The 22356-nt window shown below is 52.9% G+C and overlaps 2 protein-coding genes across 2 annotated transcripts; one reads left to right on the forward strand and one right to left on the reverse strand.

Annotated features, from left to right (window-relative positions):
* Positions 1-4091: 4091 nt before the first annotated feature.
* Positions 4092-8298, reverse strand: CALR (calreticulin). Its single transcript, XM_074287890.1, has 9 exons — positions 8027-8298; positions 6889-6990; positions 6389-6592; positions 6089-6183; positions 5788-5997; positions 5531-5644; positions 5293-5436; positions 5119-5211; positions 4092-4983 (listed from the first exon to the last, which is right to left on the reverse strand). Exons 1-9 carry the CDS (start codon positions 8112-8114, stop codon positions 4780-4782), a joined length of 1254 nt encoding a protein of 417 aa, XP_074143991.1. The 5' UTR covers positions 8115-8298; the 3' UTR covers positions 4092-4779.
* Positions 8299-11950: 3652 nt separating this feature from the next.
* Positions 11951-21122, forward strand: FARSA (phenylalanyl-tRNA synthetase subunit alpha). Its single transcript, XM_074287576.1, has 13 exons — positions 11951-12773; positions 15596-15733; positions 16815-16913; positions 17294-17412; positions 17596-17688; positions 17765-17893; positions 17985-18100; positions 18467-18551; positions 18640-18739; positions 19572-19740; positions 19841-19918; positions 20268-20382; positions 20593-21122. The coding sequence occupies exons 1-13, from the start codon at positions 12627-12629 to the stop codon at positions 20696-20698; spliced, it is 1494 nt and encodes a 497-aa protein (XP_074143677.1). The 5' UTR covers positions 11951-12626; the 3' UTR covers positions 20699-21122.
* Positions 21123-22356: the final 1234 nt, after the last annotated feature.

Here is a 22356-nt window from a genome sequence, read left to right on the forward strand (position 1 = left end):
GTTCTTTCAGGAAAAACTCTTATCTTGGATTTCCCCCTACTTTGCACTGCCCTTGAATGAATGAATAAATGAATGATAAAGTGTTTATCAATTTCTTATTCTGCAAAGCACCAGAGATGCTCTGAGTTATCATCCTGCCAAAGAGAAACAACCCACTTGGGAAACATCATTTCCCTGGTTAAAGCCATACCTGTTTTCTGACGTTGGGAGTGCCCAGCACTTTGGTGGCAAGAAGCTTCACCCCTTGGTCTTCAGTGGCTTCAAGCAGTGGCCAGTGCAGATCTCCACAAGGGCTGACTCCCTGGCGGAAGGCCTCAGGGCCTGAGCTGTCAGGCTTGGCTTCAGGCCATGATGCTTCCTAAGCTCTTTCCCACCTCGGTGATCCCTCTCAATTTTTGATTATCCAGGACCTAGTTCAGCACTTTGTAAACATTAGTCACTTCGTGTTGGTTGAATTCCATTGACAGTCTTAAATATTAATGGAGGGAAGGGAGAGAAATGTCTCCAACTAGTGGAACTCCCAGCTTCCTTCCAAGATCAGGGCTACCACCTCCAAAAAAGGCCTTTCTTGTTTCTTCCCAATTGTTAGTTCTCTCTAGAGATTTCTCCTATTTACTTATCCAGGGATGTGCTGGTAAATTTTAAACAGGATATTCTGAAAAAAAAAAAAATAATGTAACACTTTTAAGTGTAATTTGCATTAACATTTTCTTCATTTTTTAAAGTTTATAGTAGTGATATCTTTTTTTTTTTTTCTTTTTCCCTGAGGCTGGGGTTAAGTGACTTGCCCAGGGTCACACAGCTAGGAAGTGTTAAGTGTCTGAGACCAGATTTGAACTCTGGTCCTCCTGAATTCAAGGCTGGTGCCCTATCCACTGCGCCCCCTAGCTGCCCCTTAGAGTAGTGATATCAAACTCAACATAAATGATGGTCACTGAACTATGTAAGAATCCCTGCAGATTGTGTAATGACTTAGAAAAACTTATATTATCTATGTTTTGTTGTAATTTTTTTTATTTTACAAAGTATCTCCCAATTACATGTTACTCTGGCTCACGCTGAACTTAGGAGTGTTGTAGGCTGCAAGTTGTGTGTTTGATACTTCTGGTCTAGAGTATAATCAACAAAATGATGTTTGCCAATTTTCATGGCACAAATGCACACACTGAAAATTGAATAATCAGCTTGATTTGCTCAATAGATGCAGTACATCCCTGCTTACAAATGAACATGTGTACCCAATAGAATGTAAGCTTTTTGACAGTTTCTGGCCTCTAGAACAGTACATTGTCCTGGTTGAGGAACTGTTTTGGTCATGTCCTACTCTTTGTGATCCTGTTTGGGGTTTTATTCGAAAAAATACTGCAGTCGTTTACTATTTTTCTGCAACTTATTTTACAGATGAGAAAACAGGCACACAGGATTAAGTGACTTGCCCAAGGTTATACAGCTAATGTCTGAGGCCAGATCTGAACTCAGGAAGAGTCTTCCTAACTTAAGCCCAGAATTTCATCCCACTGTGCCACCATGTAGGTCTTAACAGATATTTATCAAATCTCAATCTAGTTCATCTCTTTCTCATCCACCAGCTTGCTAAATTCAAGGAGTAAATATCTTAATGAACAAGCATTTTGTTAAACACATTAAATAAGTACCAAGCATTATGTTAAGCACTAAGGATACAAATACAATCCTGCTAGATTGTAGTAAGTGGAAATATAGGGGATTTGTGGCTAGGGAGGGACACTTTGTTTTAGAAAGTATAGGAATGATAAGGGAGGCCGTAGGGGAATAGTATCCTACAGCCCGTCATTTATCATCACTCATTTTTTCAAACACCTTATGAGAGTTCCCAACTTTAGGAAAGATACAATGTAGCTATTCGATAGTGTTATTGTAGCAAAAAGGGTAATGATTAGAGTTAGGGAACTTGAATCTTCTGTAGGGCCTCTGGGTGAACATTGATGAACCCTTCTCATCTCTGGGACAACTTGGTCATCTACAAAGAAGATTGGGAATGAGACCAAAGGACTTTGAATGGCATTACAAGAATGGAAAGCAACTCTGAGGTCACCTCCTGTATCTCTGATCAGGGATCCCTATAAAAAGCAGCCCAGTGAAACCCACCCATCACCCATTTTATTATTTGTCAGGAAGTAACATCCATCCAGTGAGTTTAGTTCTGGGCCCAAGAGCCAAGCTTAAGTCTTCTAATTCTTCAGCAGCTTCTTTAAGGTAACATATGCTCCACCCATCTCCTATCCAGCTAATAAACAGCTTTAGTTCTTCCCCCAGTCTTTATATTGTGGAGGATCCCTCCCCTGGATGAGTCTGGCTTGCCTCCCTTTCCAGAATGTCCCACCTCTTCAGGCAGCCAAGTGGCAGTGGATACAGACCCAAGTTCAAATCTCATCTCAGATTCTGACCAGCAAGTCACTTAACCTGTTTGTATGTTACCCCATCTACAAAATGAGGGAGGAACACCACCTACCTTCCAGGGTTATGAGGATCAAAGGAGATCATTGTGAAGCACTTAGCACAGTGCCTGGAACATAGTAAACACTATATATATGTTAGCTTTGGAGAGCTCATCTGCCACATCATATCCTTGGTCTCCCCTTCTCTGGTATTTGCATTCTGCATAGCTCAAGACTTAATGGTCCCTTTCAAACCCTATCCCAGAACCAAATTCTGCCAACCTCTCTATCTGAAAATGGCCACACCCTCCCCAAGAACCTCATGCAGGAACCCAGCCTAGGTACAGTTCCACTTTCATTTCCTCCATTCCAGCAACTTAAAAGCTTACCATGTACAAAGCAATCTATATAGGACCTTGGCCATATAAACAGCTACTATCAAGGACTCTCAAATTAGCTTTAACCCCTTATTTCTTGAACACAACACAAGCTTTATTTGAAAAAAATATCCTCATCCTGTCTTCCTGGCCAAAAAAAAAAAAAAAATGAGAATTATTCGAAGTCACCAAACTGAATTTACATACTCTGGCACAATTACTGGAATGTATGCTCCACCACCTACCCAACTAAGAGGTCAAAAAAAAGAGTAGGATCCATGTATATTTAAAAAAAAAAAATTCACAGAAGCCCTTTCTGTGACAAGACTTCAAAGGATTGAGTATGAACTTAATGGACTATTTTTGCAGATGATCCTGACTCAAGGGGGGAAAAAACTTGTATGTGGTAATGCATAGCATAGAACTAGAATTTATATCCTGACAATAAAGAAAAATGGGAGACTTAAAAAACATTTTTTATCAATGAAATGACCAGTGATAACTGTAGAAAACTTGGTAACAGGGCTCCCTTGGCATAGTAGTCATACTGTGGTACAGAATAAAAACACATTTTCATGCATTGCTTTGGTGTGATTTTCCTTGACTATATTGCCAGGAAAGGTGGAAGTTTTGTTTTAGGAAGTGGGGACTAGTGGGGCAGCTAGGTGGCGCAGTGGATAGAGCACCATTCAATTCAGGAGGAGGAGAGTTCAAATCTGGTCTCAAACACTTAACACTTTCTAGCTGTGTGACTCTGGGCAAGTCACTTAACCCCAGCCTCAGGGGAAAAAAAAAAGGATGTGGTAACTAATGATCCTGTATCAATAAAAAATAAGTTATCTAGACACTTGCAAAGGAACCCAGTGTTGTTACCAAATTAAATCTTATACTTATGAACACTGATTAAACTTTCTGTTTTATATATTAAAAGTTATGTTTGTTAGGCTTGTAGTCAGCAAATTTTGTTAAGAAATCCTCCCAAAAGTTTTCCTTCATAAACTAGGCTTCAGCTTCCAGGAGAGAAGCCCTGCACAAACTCTTTTCATTTTTCAGAACTCTGAGACCTACCACACAGGTGGGGAAAGTTAACAGACCAAAGGCGAGGAGACTAAAGAGAACAAACCCATTCCATCTTCTCTGGCTAGAGCAGCCAACAGACAGAACAAATGTAGGAATCTCTGTATTCCTCTCCATCAGCTCCCATCCCTTCCCTTCCACCAGAACTGGGCAGCAACTCAGAGAACCAGGAAGCTTACTTGCTGCTTTCCCCTACCCCCAAGAAATTAAAACACATGAGGGAGACACAAAACTTAATTTAATAGAAATTTCTTTTTTGTTGTTCTTACATTCTCAATGTGACCAAGCAAGAACGGACACCCCTTCCCTACCTCCCCACCAACAGGGGCTCTGCCCCCACCCCTGCCCTCAGCCCTGGCAGAGGGGAAAAAGGGAGCAAAGAGTTTGGCTTAGGCGCTATTGGCCAAACCCTAGCCCCCCTCAGTGCTATGGGATACCTAAGGGCAGGGTCAGGCTGACAGACCTCTCCCCTTCTCTCTGGCTCCTGAGGATGGGGAAGAAAAAAAAAAAAACAAAAACAAAAACGGTGGAGCCGGGACTTGAGGCCAATTGGGGAAAGGAGGCAGCTTAGGATCAGAAGTCTCTATCCCTGGGCAGTCAACAGGGAGGCTGAGCATCCATGTAGAGTGACACCCGGGATCCCCACACCCATGGCTAAAGGGTGCCCCACACTACCTGCTCTCCCCAAGAAGCTGATGGGGGCAGAGGGACCTGAGGGAGAGTGAAGACAGACACCAGTTTAAAAAACAACAAAAACAAACAAAACACCCAACCCCAAACAAACAACCCTACCCATTGGAAACAGTTCTCCAGTCTCATAGAGACATTAGTTGGCTCCCGGCCTGGCCCCCCCCCCCCGGGGTGCCCCCAGCCTCAGTCCTGGCCCTGGCCAGGTAGGCAGCAGCCCCCTACAGCTCATCCTTGGGCTGGGCACCATCTTCATCATCCTCTTCCTCCTTCTCCTCCTCATCCTCATCCTCTTTGTCATCATCATCTCTGTCCTCGTCATCCTTCTCTCCTGCCTCTTCTTCCTCCTTCAGTTTTTTCTCCTCCTCTTCCTCACGCTGTCGCTCTGCCTCATCCTGCTGCTCCTTCATCTTCTTCTCGGCCTCCTGCCGGATGCACACACCTCAGACCCTGCTCTCCACCTCCCATCCTCATCCCAATCCTTTTGCCCCCAAGACTACCATGTGGTCTGAAAGCAGTGCTGGGGTTGCCCCCCCACTCCTGAAGGGGTATCTAATTACCTTTGTGGCCCCCCAGGTCTCTTCACCAAACTCTTCTGCATATGACTCATCATTGGTGACGAGGAAATTATCAAAGATGGTACCAGACTTCACCTACAAACAGAGAAAGGTCAGACTCCCCCCCTTCAGCACCAGCGGGCACCAAAGAGCACCCTGATCAGTGACATTGCTCACCTGCCACAGGTCCAGACCCAGCACACCAAAGCTGTCATATGCATAAAGGTTGGGGTCAGGGGTATACTCGGGATTGTCTATCTCTGGATGCAACCACTTGCCTTTGTAGTCAGGATTGTCGATCTGCCGGGGCTTCCATTCGCCCTAAGAGGAGTGGGGGAAATGGGAAAGGTCATCCCCAGGCTGCCATTGCTCTCACTGCCTGGCCCCATCAGACAAGTCAGCCTCCCAGCCTCACCTTGTACTCGGGGTTCTGGATCACGGGTGGCTCCCACTCCCCATCCATCTCTTCATCCCAATCCTCAGGTTTCTGAGCATCTGGGTCAGGAATGTGTTCAGGTTTCTCCCAGTCCTTGCAGCCAATAAGCATATACCATTAGGCCCTAGAAACCCTTTTTTCTCACAGTTGGGGAAAGGGGCAAGAAGGGAATGGACACAGATGATGGCCAGCAGATAGGCATTAGCCAGGAAAGTTCCCAAACACAAGCAACCTACCTCTGGCTTTGTGTCTGTGGGGTCATCAATCTTGGGTCGCTCATCCCAGTCCTCAGGCTTCTTGGCCTCAGGATCCTTGATTTTCTTGGGAGGCAGGAAGTCCCAGTCATCTTCCATGTTACCAGATTCCACTTGAACATTGTCTATCTTCACTTCGTATGTGTTGTCTGGCCGTACAATCAGGGTGTATAAGTGGGTGAATTCATCATCCTAGGCAAAGCAGGAGGACAATAAGTTATGAAGGAATGAGGTCTTAGGGCCCAGCCCATTCTCTCTGCCTCCTCATTGTCAGGTAACCCACCTTGCAGCGAATGTCCTTGTTGATCAGCATGTTCTTGCCTTTGTAGTTAAAGATAACATGCACCTTCTTGGTCCCTGGGCCACAGATGTCAGGGCCTGAAGAAGAGTCAAGGGGGAAACTGAGCAGAGAATCCAGACTCCCCTCTCCCAGTTAGCCAGAATGAAGGCAAGGAGCCTGGAGCCAGGTCACACTTTTCCTCCCCAATCTTCCACTTCCTACTTTTGAGAAGACCAACCAGGTCTTCTCTTTCAGATTAGCCAGGACCACCAAAGGCAGGGGAATGGGCCTATGGATCCTTACCAAACATGATGTTGTACTCCGAGTCTCCATGCATGCTGGCCTGGTCTAGGCTGGCAGGGAACAGCTTCACATAACCACCTCCACAGTCAATGTTCTGCTCATGTTTCACAGTGAACTGCACCACCAACGTCTGGCCCTTGTTGCTGAAGGGCTCCATGCGCGAAGACAAGGCATAGAATCGAGCATCCTGACTTGTCTGAAGTCCTACAGGCATGGTGAGAAAGTTGCCCCCAGTGTAAGGAAGGTGTCTCGCATCCCACTGCTCCCCTCTCAAAACCCAGGCAGCAGCCAGTCATCTAGGTCTCCTGTCCCAGGCCCAATCCCCACAGATGGGCACAGCCTCAATGTAATCAAGAGTAACTTTCACAGTTGGTAGGGACCTTAAGAGATTTAACCCCAACCTTCTCACTTTATAAATGAGGAAATTGAGACCTCCGTTAAAAAGCAAGGAACTTCTCCCTTAGCACACTCCCAGAATGAGCAGAAATGCAGCCCCTTACCTTTGTCCTTCTCTTCATCACCATAGAACTTCCCAGAGGACAGCTTAAACTTGCCATAGTCATTCTTATGCTTAGATTCCACCCAACGATCCTCCCAAGCGTCTGAGGAGAGAAGTAAGTTAGTGTCCTCATGTTCCCCAACACTGGGCAAGTGGAACATGGGAGATCTGTGACCACCTTCCTGTCCACCCTAACTTAGCCTCCCATAAGAAGCTTCAGAGAGCAGAGCTTTCTAAGGGACTCTCCACCACTCCTTCAAGCCACCAGCTGATAAGGAGCAGCCCCTTCAACAATCTTCTCCAGCTACCCAGCCCCCAAAATGTCAGAAAGGGAAAGCTCCTTCTTCATGCCAATTGGCCTGCCTTCATTTGCTGAATGGGCAAAGTAAATCACAGAAGGCTTTGCACAAGGTCAACAAAGCTGGGAGGCAGATTCCGGATTAATATGCCCCCTTAGCCCCTTCTGGTCCCTCCGAGATCTGGGATCTGCCTAGAACCTCGATTTATGCAGGTCCACAAAGGCATGTTTAACTCTCCAGGAACCAATCTCGCCCCCCTCCCCTCCCCCCGACAGGAGAAGGGTTCCAAGCCTCCTGCTCCGGGGTCTCTGCCCTGCTGCCCCTCATTTCCGCCTCCCTTCCCCCCACCCCCAGCCCAAGCAGCAAGCTCAGCACAGGCTTGGGAAAGCATGGAGGAAGAGAGGAAGCCCGTGGCCAGTGGCAGGTGGCTGCAGAACAGAGAGGGATGGCCCGGGGGACCTCATGTTGGGCACCTTCGGGGCTAATGGAGGAAGATGGGGCCCCGGGGAGGGCCGCAGCCACCACACCGGAGAGGGGCGGGGATGCAGGGCCGTCCCAAGGGAAGCGGACTCCGGTGGCCCTAAGCGCCTCCAACACTCCTGGGATGACAAGAGTGGTCCGGGCGCGACCCTCTCCCTCCCCCTCCCCCTCCCCCCCTCCGTGTCAGCGGCCGGTGCGGGTGCGCGCGGCCCCTTCAACGTCCCTCCACCTCGACGGGAGGCACCCTAGCCAGGAAACCCCGCTGGGGCGGGCAGGGCCGGGCCGTGCGGGCGAGGCGCTCGGGAGGGTCGGGGCGTCCAAGACGGGGCGGGGCCCCAGGCCCGGGAGCCCCTCATTTACCTCCGTCGAGGAACTGCTCTTTGAAATGGACCACGGGCCCCGCGGCCTCGGCCAGGCCTACTAGGCCCAGCAGCAGGAGCGGCAGCATGACAGGAAGGGTCAGGTAGGGGCGGCGGGGATCGGGTCCGGACACAGGATCCGCAGACGACAGCAACACTCCGGCTCTGCAGTAGGGACAGCAGCCGCCGACCACCGACCGCCTTTATACCCGGCCCCCCTCAAACCAACACCGCCCGGCCCGTAGGCCCGCCCCCTGAGCCCGCCCATTGGCCCCAGGACCTGCAAGGCCCCTCCCGATTGGCCCCAAGCCGGCGCAGCACTTTAGGCTGCGCCTCGGAACGCTGGGTTCCCAGATGGCTGCTTTCTATTGGTTGCAGCCACGAGCCAATGAGGAACGACCACGCGTTGTGGGGGACGCCCACAGCTCCTCTAGAAGGGGGAGGGAAGCGCACGGACTCGATTCGAGTCACGTGATGGGGTGGCCAGGCCCGCCCACCCCTCCCCAGTGCCCCCCAAATCTCCCCTTTTCAGTTTACCCTCCTTTTTACTCACCGGTCTCTTAAAGGGCGAGGTGGGGATGTGTACAAGAAAAGCAATCAACGTCTGCCCCTCCTCCAACCCCAGGCCCCTCTGCAGAGCCCCAGGAAACCTTCAGGTCAGGAAGAGGGCTCTCTTTGTGCCAGACCTCCACAACAGGCTCCCAACTTCTACCTCCAGCTCTTCTGGGCCAGCACTTTCCCATGGGACCTCGGATATAGCGGGGTCCTCATGCCCCCTGGGGTCCCATCTCCTCATCTCAGCCTCCTGTAGCTGGACTGGAAGCCCCAGAACAGGAGATTCCCCTGCCTGCCTGGCTGAAGTTCCAAAGGCTCCCTCGGCCGGCAAGGGTGAATGGTGTCTGGGTAGAGTGGGTGCGCAAAGGGACAGGACCACCATAAGAGACAAAATGGGTGCTTGCTCAGAGGCAAAACACCTGTTTAAAGACCACCACACAGAAAGTAAGGGAGGTGAAATCCAAGACCTTATCTGGATTGAAAATCCCTGACTCTTTCCAGGACCAGGCCAGTTCTGTCCCAGGTGACCTTGGGGAAATTCCCCACCCTCTTTGCAGCTTAAGTTCCTCATACATAAAATGAAGATTTGGATTAGCTGTTTTCACAGTGGGCAGAGTAGAGTCCCTTCAGAGGGGATCTCATCCAATCCAATTTAAATAAGAATATTCTGGACAATGTGTTTGACTAGTAATCACCTAATCTCTCATTGAAGCCCACCCCCCAGCTTTTGATGTAATACTTTTATGGCCTGGCCCCTTCAGTAACCAGATGCCTTCCAGAGAAACTGACCAAAGGATCTTCCACCTTTACACTCTTTGTGGCTCTTCGACCATTATGCAAGAAGCCTTTGTCCTTGGGGTGATAGGGGCAGATAGGCACTGTGGTCTTCCACAAACTGCTGAGGTTTTGTAACCCAAACGGCTTGGCCTGGTTGAGTGGGGAGCAAGGGGAGCTGGGGAGCCAGAGAAGGAAAAAGAGGCAGACTGTGTCAGCAAGATAAGATATGGGAGGGGAATGAAAGAGACTCAACTGCCAGGAGGGACCCCTTCTGGCAACAGATATAATCCCTTTCCTCAAGTTCTGGGCTGAGCCCTCAGGAATCAACCAATCAATATTTATTAATTGTCTACTGTTTGATTGGCACTAGGTATAGGCAGAATGAAACAATCCCTAAACACAGTAAATAGGAAGAAAAGAGGCCCAGTGCCAGACATACGTGTTCCTCTAGGACACATGGTCCTTTGGAGGCTTGTCAGGACCTAAGGCTGGGAATCAGACAATAAGACAGTTGGCAGAGTGTGCCATTTTGGTTTAAAGGGCTCAGTGTGCTAGTCCAGTCTCATTAGGATTTAATATCGGAAGGAACCTTAGTCCATCTCATAAACGAGAAAACTAAGGCTGACAGGGCGATGAATTGTCCAAGGTTATACAGGTAACAGGTATAGCAGGATCTGTGTCCAGCTAGGTCTTCTAAATCCAGGTGCAGCATTCTACTGCACCCATAGCTTCCTATGATTCGGGCTAGGGCTGGAAGCTGAAGGGGGTTGTGTGAGGGAAAATTCATTCTCAAGTTTTCAAAGGGTTGTGCCAGAATAAATTACAATAATTTACAGTAAATTAATTACAAGAGAGGAATAATGGGGGGGGGGGCGACTCAGTATAAGAGGAACAGGTATGATGAAGTAGGTCCAAGAGTCTTCCCCAGAGCAAGGATTAGGAGAACAGAAAGGAATTTTTAAAGTAAGGAAAAGAGGAAATAGTGGCTTGATTAGTGAGTGGCAGAATCTCTTAGGTAAAAGCCAAAACTAAAAAAATCACTAGGTTGGGGGGGGTGGCCCCAGGGCCCAAGGGCTTCTTATTCCGGCTGTATTCCCACACAACCGGTTGGTTCTGCAGGATAGGTGTGAGAGCCAGAGTCAGGAGTTTCAAAGCAAGAAGTGCAGGAACTCTTCCTCAGATCTTCCCAGGGCTTCAAGCAATGTCCACCCAAAGGCAGTATTGTCTGAAGAACAGAATTTTAACACTGGCTCTGCCAGTTGCTATTTTTTGTGACCTTCACTCTCCTAACACCTCTGGGCCTCCATTTCCTCATCAGTCATAATTGAGCATTCCTCATCCAGATAATTAATAACTACACTAACCAAGCTTGTTCTACAGAAAGTGCTTTGTAAACCTTAACGTATCATAGAAATGAGTGTTGTTGTTATTGTAAATATTAAGATAGTAAGGATTAGGTAGATTTGTGTTGGATTCTGTTACCTTAGTGAAATGGGGAATAAGGGAGAAGGGATGAGGGGTGAAAGGTGGGGAGAGTTTATAATAGAAAGAGCCAATTTGAGCATGAGCACACCTCAGTTCTGGTGCTAGCTCTGCTGTCTGACCTTTTACTTGACTCCTTACTTTCTGGGCCTGTTTCTCCACCTGCCAAATTAAACCCAACAATTCAACAAACATTATACAAATGTTTACAATATGTAAGGCACTGACTATAAATAAACTTTGAACCCCACTAACCCAACATTATTACTGTGGTTTTTAAGTGAGATCACAAGGACTTTAGTTTCTCAACTATAAAAGAACAGAGTTGGACTCCCTGGCCCGGGAGATCCCTTCCAGCTGTGATGGATCTTTGTGGAAAAGTATTTTGGAAAGTACAAAATACCTTAACCGCCACGATTCTCTCCTCCCTCGGCCCCCCAGGTCCCCACACAGGGCCGGGCACACTGACGGACAATTCTTGCTTTAGTTTAGCTAAGTGAGTTCTTTTGAAGACCTCTATGGAAATCGGCTTTTACACAGTATGAATTTGCCCTCCCCAGATCGACCCTCTTCAGTTAGCCTCTGTGACAAGGCACCCAGGAAACACCTTTCCCTGTCCACAAACATGCTCAGATGCAGATATGTTAAGACCATGTGCTGTGATAAGCGGAGTGTGAATGCGAGGGAAAGCTGGGGATAACGTGGGCACAGTCAGGGGGCACGGGTGTGTGGTCTGTTGTCCTTTTCCACCCGCTGCGCCTGTCCTGGACGCCCTTAGAGGAGGGGGCTGCCGGAGAGCTTTTTTTTTAATGGAACAATGGAAAACCGTTTAGACAGCGGCTCTCCTTTCCCCCTCCTATGCCTGATTATAGCAAGCACTGTGTTCTCAAATAGTTTCTGAAATGTAAAAACTCTCAACTTTTCAATGGGGAGGGAAGGGGAGGTAGGCGGGGAGGGGGACCACTCAAAGGAAGAACCGCTTCTGCTAACGGTTTCACCCTCGGCTTCCAAAGTTTCCTTTCTTTTTCTGCAGTCTTTGCAGCTCGAGCACATCTTCATTCAGATTTCAGAATTCTTTACTAACGTTGAATTTCCAATGTGAATATACAGAAGCAAGAATGAGCTTTAATCACTTTTAAAGGCCCTCATTCAGGTGCTCCGAGTTTACAAAGCGCCAGGACCCCGGGACAAGGGGGGAGAGAAGAATCGGGGTCCTGCAGGCGCTCGGAGGTCACCCGGAGGGTGCTGGGTTAGGCCCGGCCACAAGTCCGGCCTCCAACCTGCCCCAGGCCGGGCCCCCACGGGCTCCGAGATGGGCTGGGCCAGGGGGAGGGGTCTCCGCCCCTACGTCCCGCTCGGTTTCTTAGTGGTACCCTGGGGTCTCCCCAGGCTCTCTGCCCGCCGACCCCGGGGTCTGGCCGCAGGGGTGGGCGTCCCAGCTCCCTCCACGCGGCCCGGAGGCGCTGCCTCCTCGCCCTGGGACCACCCGGGGGAGTGACTGCGGTTAAAGACTGGCCTGGAGTCAGTGCGAGGGGCCACCGCACGAAGGGACCCCCAGGAAAAGGCCGCCCGCCCCCTCTCCGCCGCGGTCCCCCTCTCAACCCCACCGCCCCTCGGCCCCGTCCTTCTCTTTCGCCCTCCGTTGGAGCGCCGCGAAGGCAGGTCTGACTCACTCAAGATGGCGGCCGCGGCGAAGCCCGCGCCACACCCAAAATGGTGGGCCTCGCTCTTCCGGACTGCGGAGCTTCCGCTTCCGACGTGCCTTTTCCCGTCTTCTAGACTCAGACATGGCTGACGGGCCGGTTGCTCAGTTGCTCTTGCAGCGGCTGGAAGGCGGCGATGGGGGTCTGGACAGCTTGGAGCTGGCGAGCGCGCTGGGCCTAGATCACCAATTGGTGGTGGGCGCCGTCAAAAGCCTGCAGGCGTTGGGGGAGGTAAGGCGGCGCGGGGTCTACGGACGGGGCCGGCTGATGCAACCGGGCTGGGGCCGGCGGAGCGCAGGGAACGGCCCGGGGAGGCTGGGGGCCGGCCAGGCGGCGGGAGCAGACACAGCCCGGGGATGCAGGGCCGCGGCCTGCGCGTGAGGGGCCAGGGAGGGGCGGGGGAGGGGCCACACCTGGGCATGGAGGGGGCAGGAGGAGGGGCCACACCCGGGCATGGAGGACCAGGCAGGGGGCAGGAGGAGGGGCCACATCTGGGCATGGAGGGGCAGGAGGAGGGGCCACACCTGGGCATGGAGGGGCAGGAGGAGGGGCCACATCTGGGCATGGAGGACCAGGCAGGGGGCAGGAGGAGGGGCCACACCTGGGCATGGAGGACCAGGCAGGGGGCAGGAGGAGGGGCCACATCTGGGCATGGAGGGGCAGGAGGAGGGGCCACACCTGGGCATGGAGGGGGCAGGAGGAGGGGCCACACCTGGGCAGGGAGGGGGCAGGAGGAGGGGCCACATCTGGGCATGGAGGACCAGGCAGGGGGCAGGAGGAGGGGCCACACCTGGGCAGGGAGGGGGCAGGAGGAGGGGCCACATCTGGGCAGGGAGGGGGCAGGAGGAGGGGCCACACCTGGGCATGGAGGGGCAGGAGGAGGGGCCACACCTGGGCATGGAGGGGCAGGAGGAGGGGCCACATCTGGGCATGGAGGACCAGGCAGGGGGCAGGAGGAGGGGCCACACCTGGGCATGGAGGACCAGGCAGGGGGCAGGAGGAGGGGCCACATCTGGGCATGGAGGGGCAGGAGGAGGGGCCACACCTGGGCATGGAGGGGGCAGGAGGAGGGGCCACACCTGGGCAGGGAGGGGGCAGGAGGAGGGGCCACATCTGGGCATGGAGGACCAGGCAGGGGGCAGGAGGAGGGGCCACACCTGGGCAGGGAGGGGGCAGGAGGAGGGGCCACATCTGGGCAGGGAGGGGGCAGGAGGAGGGGCCACACCTGGGCATGGAGGGGCAGGAGGAGGGGCCACATCTGGGCATGGAGGGGCAGGAGGAGGGGCCACATCTGGGCATGGAGGGGGCAGGAGGAGGGGCCACATCTGGGCATGGAGGACCAGGCAGGGGGCAGGAGGAGGGGCCACATCTGGGCATGGAGGGGGCAGGAGGAGGGGCCACATCTGGGCATGGAGGACCAGGCAGGGGGCAGGAGGAGGGGCCACACCTGGGCAGGGAGGGGGCAGGAGGAGGGGCCACATCTGGGCATGGAGGACCAGGCAGGGGGCAGGAGGAGGGGCCACATCTGGGCATGGAGGGGCAGGAGGAGGGGCCACACCTGGGCATGGAGGGGGCAGGAGGAGGGGCCACACCTGGGCAGGGAGGGGGCAGGAGGAGGGGCCACATCTGGGCAGGGAGGGGGCAGGAGGAGGGGCCACACCTGGGCATGGAGGGGGCAGGAGGAGGGGCCACACCTGGGCATGGAGGGGGCAGGAGGAGGGGCCACACCTGGGCATGGAGGGGGCAGGAGGAGGGGCCACACCTGGGCATGGAGGGGGCAGGAGGAGGGGCCACATCTGGGCATGGAGGGGGCAGGAGGAGGGGCCACACCTGGGCATGGAGGGGGCAGGAGGAGGGGCCACATCTGGGCATGGAGGGGGCAGGAGGAGGGGCCACACCTGGGCATGGAGGGGGCAGGAGGAGGGGCCACATCTGGGCATGGAGGGGCAGGAGGAGGGGCCACACCTGGGCATGGAGGGGCAGGAGGAGGGGCCACACCTGGGCATGAAGGGGGCAGGAGGAGGGGCCACACCTGGGCATGGAGGGGGCAGGAGGAGGGGCCACATCTGGGCATGGAGGGGGCAGGAGGAGGGGCCACACCTGGGCATGGAGGGGGCAGGAGGAGGGGCCACATCTGGGCATGGAGGGGCAGGAGGAGGGGCCACACCTGGGCATGGAGGGGCAGGAGGAGGGGCCACACCTGGGCATGAAGGGGGCAGGAGGAGGGGCCACACCTGGGCATGGAGGGGGCAGGAGGAGGGGCCACACCCGGGCAGGGAGGGGGCAGGAGGAGGGGCCACACCCGGGCATGGAGGGGGCAGGAGGAGGGGCCACACCTGGGCAGGGAGGGGGCAGGAGGAGGGGCCACACCTGGGCAGGGAGGGGGCAGGAGGAGGGGCCACATCTGGGCATGGAGGGGGCAGGAGGAGGGGCCACATCTGGGCATGGAGGGGGCAGGAGGAGGGGCCACATCTGGGCATGGAGGACCAGGCAGGGGGCAGGAGGAGGGGCCACATCTGGGCATGGAGGACCAGGCAGGGGGCAGGAGGAGGGGCCACATCTGGGCATGGAGGGGGCAGGAGGAGGGGTCACATCTGGGCAGGGAGGGGGCAGGAGGAGGGGCCACACCTGGGCATGGAGGACCAGGCAGGGGGCAGGAGGAGGGGCCACATCTGGGCATGGAGGACCAGGCAGGGGGCAGGAGGAGGGGCCACATCTGGGCAGGGAGGGGGCAGGAGGAGGGGCCACACCTGGGCATGGAGGAGCAGGGAGGGGGCAGGAGGAGGGGCCACACCTGGGCATGGAGGAGCAGGGAGGGGGCAGGAGGAGGGGCCACATCTGGGCATGGAGGGGGCAGGAGGAGGGGCCACATCTGGGCATGGAGGGGGCAGGAGGAGGGGCCACACCTGGGCAGGGAGGGGGCAGGAGGAGGGGCCACACCTGGGCATGGAGGGGGCAGGAGGAGGGGCCACATCTGGATACAGTGCAAAGACAGGGGAAATGGAGCTGAGGAGGAAGGCTTGGACCTGACAGCTTTATTCTTCTGGGCCTAGGTCATTGAGGCTGAACTCCGATCCACCCAGCGATGGGAGCTTACGCCTGAGGGCCAGGAGACCGCCCGGGAAGGCAGCCACGAGGCCAGGGTCTTCCACAGCCTCCCTCCCGAGGGCCTGGCGCAGAGTGAGCTCATGGTACTAAGTGGCTCGGGAAGCCTGGGGAGGATGGTTCTGGATGACGCTTTGGCTCAGTAGCTATTTATTCATGCTCTAGTCTGGAAACGTCAGGAAGGTTAGAAGCCTTTGCTCATCGGGGAGTAAAGGACAGGAGAGAAGGACTGTGCGTGCAGATATGTGGGGCACAAGTGTGAGACAGTATCTGGCTGGCCAACATCTGGGGAGCACTTCTCATGTGCCGGGCATCGCACTCATGTCGGGCGCGCAGAAAGAGGCAGAGGACAGTCCCGGAGCTCACTCTGGGGTCTAAGGACGCCCCTTACAGCAGTGCAGGGAGGGACAGATGGGACAGGAAGGTCAGAAATAGTCAGGGACAGACTTGGTCTAGATTGTATAATGCTGGAAACAAAGTAGTTCTATGGGACTGGAAGGATAAAATGTAATCAGATCTTGAAGAGCCTTAGATGTTAGGTTTGTATGGATGTTAGGGAGCTGCTGCTGGCAGGAAAATGATGGGGTTACTTTGGAAGATGATTTTGGAGGTTGGGTGAAGAAAAAAGGGAGTCGGGAGCAGACCCAGACCTCGAGATCAGCTGGGAGATGGTGGGGCTCCCAGGCAGTGGTGAGGGAGAAGTGTCATGGTCAGAGGGCTGGACTTGGGTTTGAATTCTGCTGGAAACACTGACCTCCGCCCTGCCCTTTTGATCTTCAGTTTCCTCATTTAAAATGAAGGAGTTGGACTTGATCCTCTCTGGTCCCTCTCACTTCTAGATCTATGTTCTTTGCCTTCTAGGAAGGGGCAGTGGGATGTCTCTGCCTGGGGGACAGGGAGAGTCTAGGCGGCCCCTGGGTTCCTTTCATGCCTTAGCTCAGACACCGCCTCCTTCAGCCTCTCGCTCCCATTGGGTTTTGCTTTCTCTCTTCTCTTAGACAACGTTATAATTAGCTACCTGTTCACGTGAAGTATCTCAATGTAAGTTTAGTGAAGGCCGGGGTTCTCTTCGTCCTTGGACTCCCCAACATCTAGCACGGTGCCTTGCTCGTTGGGATCCCTTACTAAAAGCTTATTGAACACCATCTTCTTACTGTTTTCTCCCAGAAACTGCCCAGTGGCAAGGTGGGCTTCAGCAAGGCCATGTCCAGCAAGTGGATCCGTGTAGAGAAAAATGCACCTGGTGGGCCCCGGGTGTTCCGTGCTGTAAGTGAGGCTGGAACCAGACAGCGGTTCTGGGGAGTGAGGTGGGGAGGGACTTCCTGTGGGGGGGGGAGCAAAGGAGGGAGATGTGGTGCCTTTCTCTTGGTGGAAGATCCCTCTCTAACTCTGGCTCCATGGGGCTTGGGTAGAATAGGAAGCGGATTCTCTTTGAAATCTGCTTTTTGCTTCTTCCTATCCTGCTGTGCTTCCTCCTGCCTATCCTCGGAACCCCTGCAGTGTCACTTCTCTGTTTGACAAACGTTAATGCCTGCTGTGAGCTGGACCCCGTGCTGGCTCTCCGAGGGGATACCTAGCTCGATAAGACAGTCCTTGCTCTGTTAGAGCTTGGAGACACCCCTCAAACACTCTAATAACTGGCGTAGGTGGACAGCGTGCAGGACTTGGTGCAGGCAAAACTGCGGCTGGTTCAGGAAGGGGAAGCCGAGCGTCTGAGTGAAAAGGAGAGGAACGAACTGAAGAAGAGGAAGCTGCTGTCCGAAGTGTGAGTCCTCTCCCAGCGGCCCCCATCCCCATTCCAGAGCTGTATCCCTGGCAGACGGGCTCCCCCTCTTAGCTCCCTTCCCGAGCCATCCCCATGCTTACCTGGCATTCAGTTTCCCCACCAGGGGGCAGCTCTGTGTGCTAACCAGGTCATCCCACCAAACCATCTCCTCTGTGGCTTCAGGATCCTGAAGACCTACTGGGTGAGCAAGGGCAGTGCCTTCAGCACCAGCATCTCCAAGCAGGAGGCTGAGCTCAGTCCTGAGATGATCTCCAGGTGTGTGCAGTGGGCTGGGGAGCTGCAGAGCTCACAGTGGAAATCGGGCCGTAGCCAACTGTTGTTCTGCTTCCAGTGGCTCCTGGCGGGATGTGAAATTCAAAGCATACAACTTCTCATCAAAAGGTATCTTACCTGAGGGTGGTCACCTGCACCCATTGATGAAAGTTCGCACCCAGTTCCGACAGATCTTCCTGGAGATGGGGTAAGCGGGGGAAGGGAGAGATCTGGCCTATCTGGTGGGTTCTGAGGTGAAGCTAACAGCAATCATGGATGACTCTTGGACTTCCCTCTAGCTTCACAGAAATGCCAACCGACAACTTCATCGAGAGCTCCTTCTGGAACTTTGACGCCCTCTTCCAGCCCCAGCAGCACCCAGCCCGGGACCAGCACGATACTTTCTTCCTCAAGGGTTAGTCCTTGACTCTCTTGGTACCACTCTGCCTTGTCTCCAGCCTTTCGTTGTCCCCTTTCAGGCCCATTATGTCATTCTCTCCACCGCCCCCTTTCTTTTCCTTTCTGGACCTTGTAGCTTCCCTCCAAGAAGCCACATGGCATAGAGCCAGGGTAGAAGCTCCAGCCCCGTCTCTGACACTTGCTGTCCGGGAGCCCAGTCACTCAACTTTCTGAGTCTTCTTTTCCTTCTCTGCCAGAGAGAGCTTTCAGATATTGTGTTTGAAGTGTTTTGTATGCGTGAAAGCATCCTGGGGAGGACTCCCCCTTTGGCAGCCTGCTTCCTCCGATCTCTTCATCACTTCTTTGTCTCCCTCTCCCCTAGACCCGGCAGAGGCCTTGGATTTCCCCATGGATTACGTGGAGCGTGTAAAGCGGATTCACTCCCAGGGTGGCTACGGCTCTCAGGGGTGAGAGCCTGAAGGGTGTGGGGAGTTCAGAGGCGGAGGGAGGGACAGAGGAAGAATAGGTGGACCTCTCACTTCCATTTTCCCTCAGATACAAATATGACTGGAAAATGGAGGAGGCCCAGAAAAACCTCCTCCGGACACACACCACAGCTGCCAGTGCTCGGGCACTCTATCGCCTTGCCCAGAAGGTATGCAAGGATATTCCATTCCTCACATTAACTCACTTCTCTTTAAATATCTTTGTCTCAGGTCTCAGGTTTCTGATATAAAAAGTAATAAGTGAGCTTGATTTTAATTCTTAGCACCATTTATTAGGGACTCAGAAAATTCAAAATTGAACCCACTCATGTGTAGGTACATACAGGGGCACGTGACCAGGTGTGTGCACACAGAGTAGATATCAATCCAACGGCACTGGAAAGTATCAGTGTGGTAAGATTATATTGTTTGTGCATGGATCCGAGGTGGCTGCTCTCGCCTCTAGGCCATTTGCCTAAAACCGCAGTTTTCCTATCTCTGCAGAGAGTCAACTTCATCTCAGCTCTCTGGGCCACCTGCCACACAAGCCAACAAGCCAGTGACCACTGACAGAGTGTCTTCCCTGGCCTGTTTTAGAGACACAGTAGAAACACCCATTCGGTCATTTTAAAGTCCAACGCCACCTTACCTTGTTGGTGTCTGGTTCCTTCATACTTGTGGACTTCCCAGGCCTGGCCATTCAAGATGAGGAATGTAGAGGGAAAGCTTAGTGTTTCCCTCAGGAGCCAATTTGACTGTTTGAATATAAGCACAGTGGGAACAGAATGTGTGAAATAGTCCTTGCCAGAGTTAAAACTCTGTGTAGGTGCTCAGCACAGCCTTTCCTGGGGCTGCTCCGTCTGATCCTGCCTTTTTTGTCTCCATCTTTCCATCCCTGGGTCTTGACCAATTCCTTTCCTGGCTGTCCAGCTGGTTTCTTAAGCGCTGCCCCTTCCATTCATCATTCCCACTGACTGAGTTGAATTTTCCCCCTGCCTCTAGAAGCCCTTCTCCCCAGCCAAGTACTTCTCCATTGACCGAGTTTTCCGCAATGAGACATTGGACGCCACCCACCTGGCTGAGTTCCACCAGATCGAGGGAGTGGTAGCTGATTATGGCCTCACCCTGGGCCACCTTATGGGCATCCTCAAAGAGTTCTTCACCAAACTTGGTGAGGGCAGTTCCCAGCAGGGGGGAGGGAGCCCCCCTACAAAGGCCGGCCTTTGGGGGAGGGGCCAGGAAACAAATAACCCCTCCTTTCCCCTCCTCAGGCATTACGAACCTGCGCTTCAAGCCAGCCTACAACCCCTACACCGAGCCCAGCATGGAGGTCTTCAACTATCATCAAGGTAAGCAGATTTGGAGGGGGAGTTGGACTGTGTTTCTGGTAGCCATGAGGGGAAGAACGGAGCGGAGACAAGAGAAAAAATGGACAGATGGAAGGACAGGTGCTGGGACAGAATGAAAGGATGGGAGCAGAGACAGATGGGCAGCAGTTGGCGCAGAAAGCTCCCCACACATCTGCTGGGGGAGGCAGGGCAGACCCAGGGACTGGACACACTCCTAGCACGGCCCAGACCTAGGCCTTCGTCTGTCTGTTCAGGAAGGTGTCTTGTAGGCCCCCAGTGCTGGAGAGGTCGGTTACTCCCCTGCAGTCACCCAGGGGCCCAAACCTCCCTTTCTGCCTCCTCTTCGCAGGTCTGAAGAAGTGGGTGGAGGTGGGGAACTCGGGGGTCTTCCGGCCAGAGATGCTGCTGCCCATGGGGCTGCCCGAGGGCGTATCTGTCATTGCCTGGGGCCTTTCTCTGGAGAGGTAAGAGAGTGAGCCAAGATGCAGATGGGGGCTTGGGGAGAGTGTGTGTGATTGTGTGAGTGCATGCACATGTGTGTCTTTGTGTGTGCGTGTCTGTGTATGTAGGTGTGTGCATCTGTGTCTCTGTGTATATGCATGTGTTTGTGCACGTGCACACCTCAGAGCCACAGGGGCCCCATTAACCTCTAACATTCCTCCCTGCTCCTCTAGACCCACAATGATCAAGTACGGCATCAACAACATCCGAGAACTAGTGGGGCACAAAGTGAACCTGCAGATGGTGTACGATACCCCGATGTGTCGCCTGGATACCTAGTGCTGGTCTCCTGGCCCGCCGGACCCCCCCACCTGCAGGGTCACCCAGTGCTCCTTCGGTCTCTGCCTGGACCCCCCCCCGCCCCCTGGATGCCTAGAGCCGGGCCGAGCCGGGCCCCTCCTAGCCTTGGGTAGCATTCCTTTCATAGCCTGGACCCTCAGTATCTGGGACTTAGAGGGGTCTGTGCCCTCTGGCTGCCCACTCCTCCCCCACTTATTTATATTCTGAAAGCCAAGCCTGGGCGACGGCCCTCCTCCTGGTCTACTTCCCAGGCATCCTTCCTCCTCCTCGTAGGGCTAGGTCCCAGAGCATGTGCACCTGAGCCAGGCTGTGGCAGACTTTCACCTGAGCCAGTGTCCATCCCCTTTCCGGGTCTTAAACACCACCAATCTGTTCATGAATAAAGTAGTTGTGATTTCTTTTCCTGGTGGGCTTCCTCCTGTGAGTAGGAATGGGCAGGGTGGTCTGTACACCAGGGTTATGCCATCTTGGGGAGAGCACGTACACATAGCTGTCTGAGCCAGTTGACCCAGCTTCTACCCCAGTCGTTTGGACCTTCGCTTGCCCCCACCCCACCCCACCCCGAAAAATGCTGAAGGTCATTTGTTCCTCTGTTCTTTTTTCTTGGCCTGATACTCTGGTTGCTGTTCTGGAGATCTTTGGGAACCTGTTTTAGGTCTGAGGAGAAGACAGCCTATCTTTGTGGAGTCTCTTATTTGGTGGCAGTGAGCATCAGGGAGAAGGAGATCAGAGCGAAGGAATGGTATACCCCCACAGATGGGAAAGTCAAGGTCCCTGGAGGATGACTGACAAGTTTTATAACTTTCAGGAAAAAAAAAATAAGGTTGGGTAGAGCTTTCTTACTAAAGGCATTAGCATTTGATCTTAATCCTTGGTCTTCTTCCACTAGCATCTGGGGATCCTGTCACATAGAATACAAAAAAAAAAATTTAATCCTAAATGGGATAGTAGAAATCAACTGACCAGGGATTTATTGCTAAAAGAGATGTCCGAGATCATCTCATCTAATATCTACATTTATATTCCTAAAAATTCATTAAAGGAAACCTAGTTAGATGTACTGCAGTCTCCTTTTATTCTGGAATCTGGGATGAACAAGAGGCTGAGAATAGCACATCTTCCCTTGATTCTCTCTGTTTTTCATATTCATTGCTTCTTATGGTGCAGTTGGAGATTACACAAATTCTAAAATTTATTTTGCAATTCTCCAATCAATTGCTATTTGCTTTATTTCCAGTTCTTCACTACTGTAAACAGCACTACTACAAACATTTGTATTAGATTTATTCTTTGGTCTTGAAACCAGATGCCAAACATTGGAGTTTTTAGATAAAGAGGTCTGAACATTGTGTTGCTTTCTTCACATAGTTCCAAATTGTCTTCCAAAATGGTCTGACCCACTTGGAGCGCCACCAAAAAGGTACTAGTGTGCTTGTTGTCCCATGATCTCTCCAACCTTGACTTCCTATATTTTCTCATCCTTGTCAATTTTCAGGTGGGAGCCACAACCTCAGGAAAATTTTGATCTGCATTTCTCTTCATGATTTGGAGCCATCTTTCATGTGGCTATCAATAATTGGAGTTCTTTTAGAACTGTTAATAGTCTTTGCCAAAAGGACAATAAATCGTGAAAGTGG

Source organism: Sminthopsis crassicaudata, chromosome 1 (genome assembly GCF_048593235.1).
Source record: "Sminthopsis crassicaudata isolate SCR6 chromosome 1, ASM4859323v1, whole genome shotgun sequence".
NCBI classification, from domain to species: Eukaryota; Metazoa; Chordata; class Mammalia; order Dasyuromorphia; family Dasyuridae; genus Sminthopsis; species Sminthopsis crassicaudata.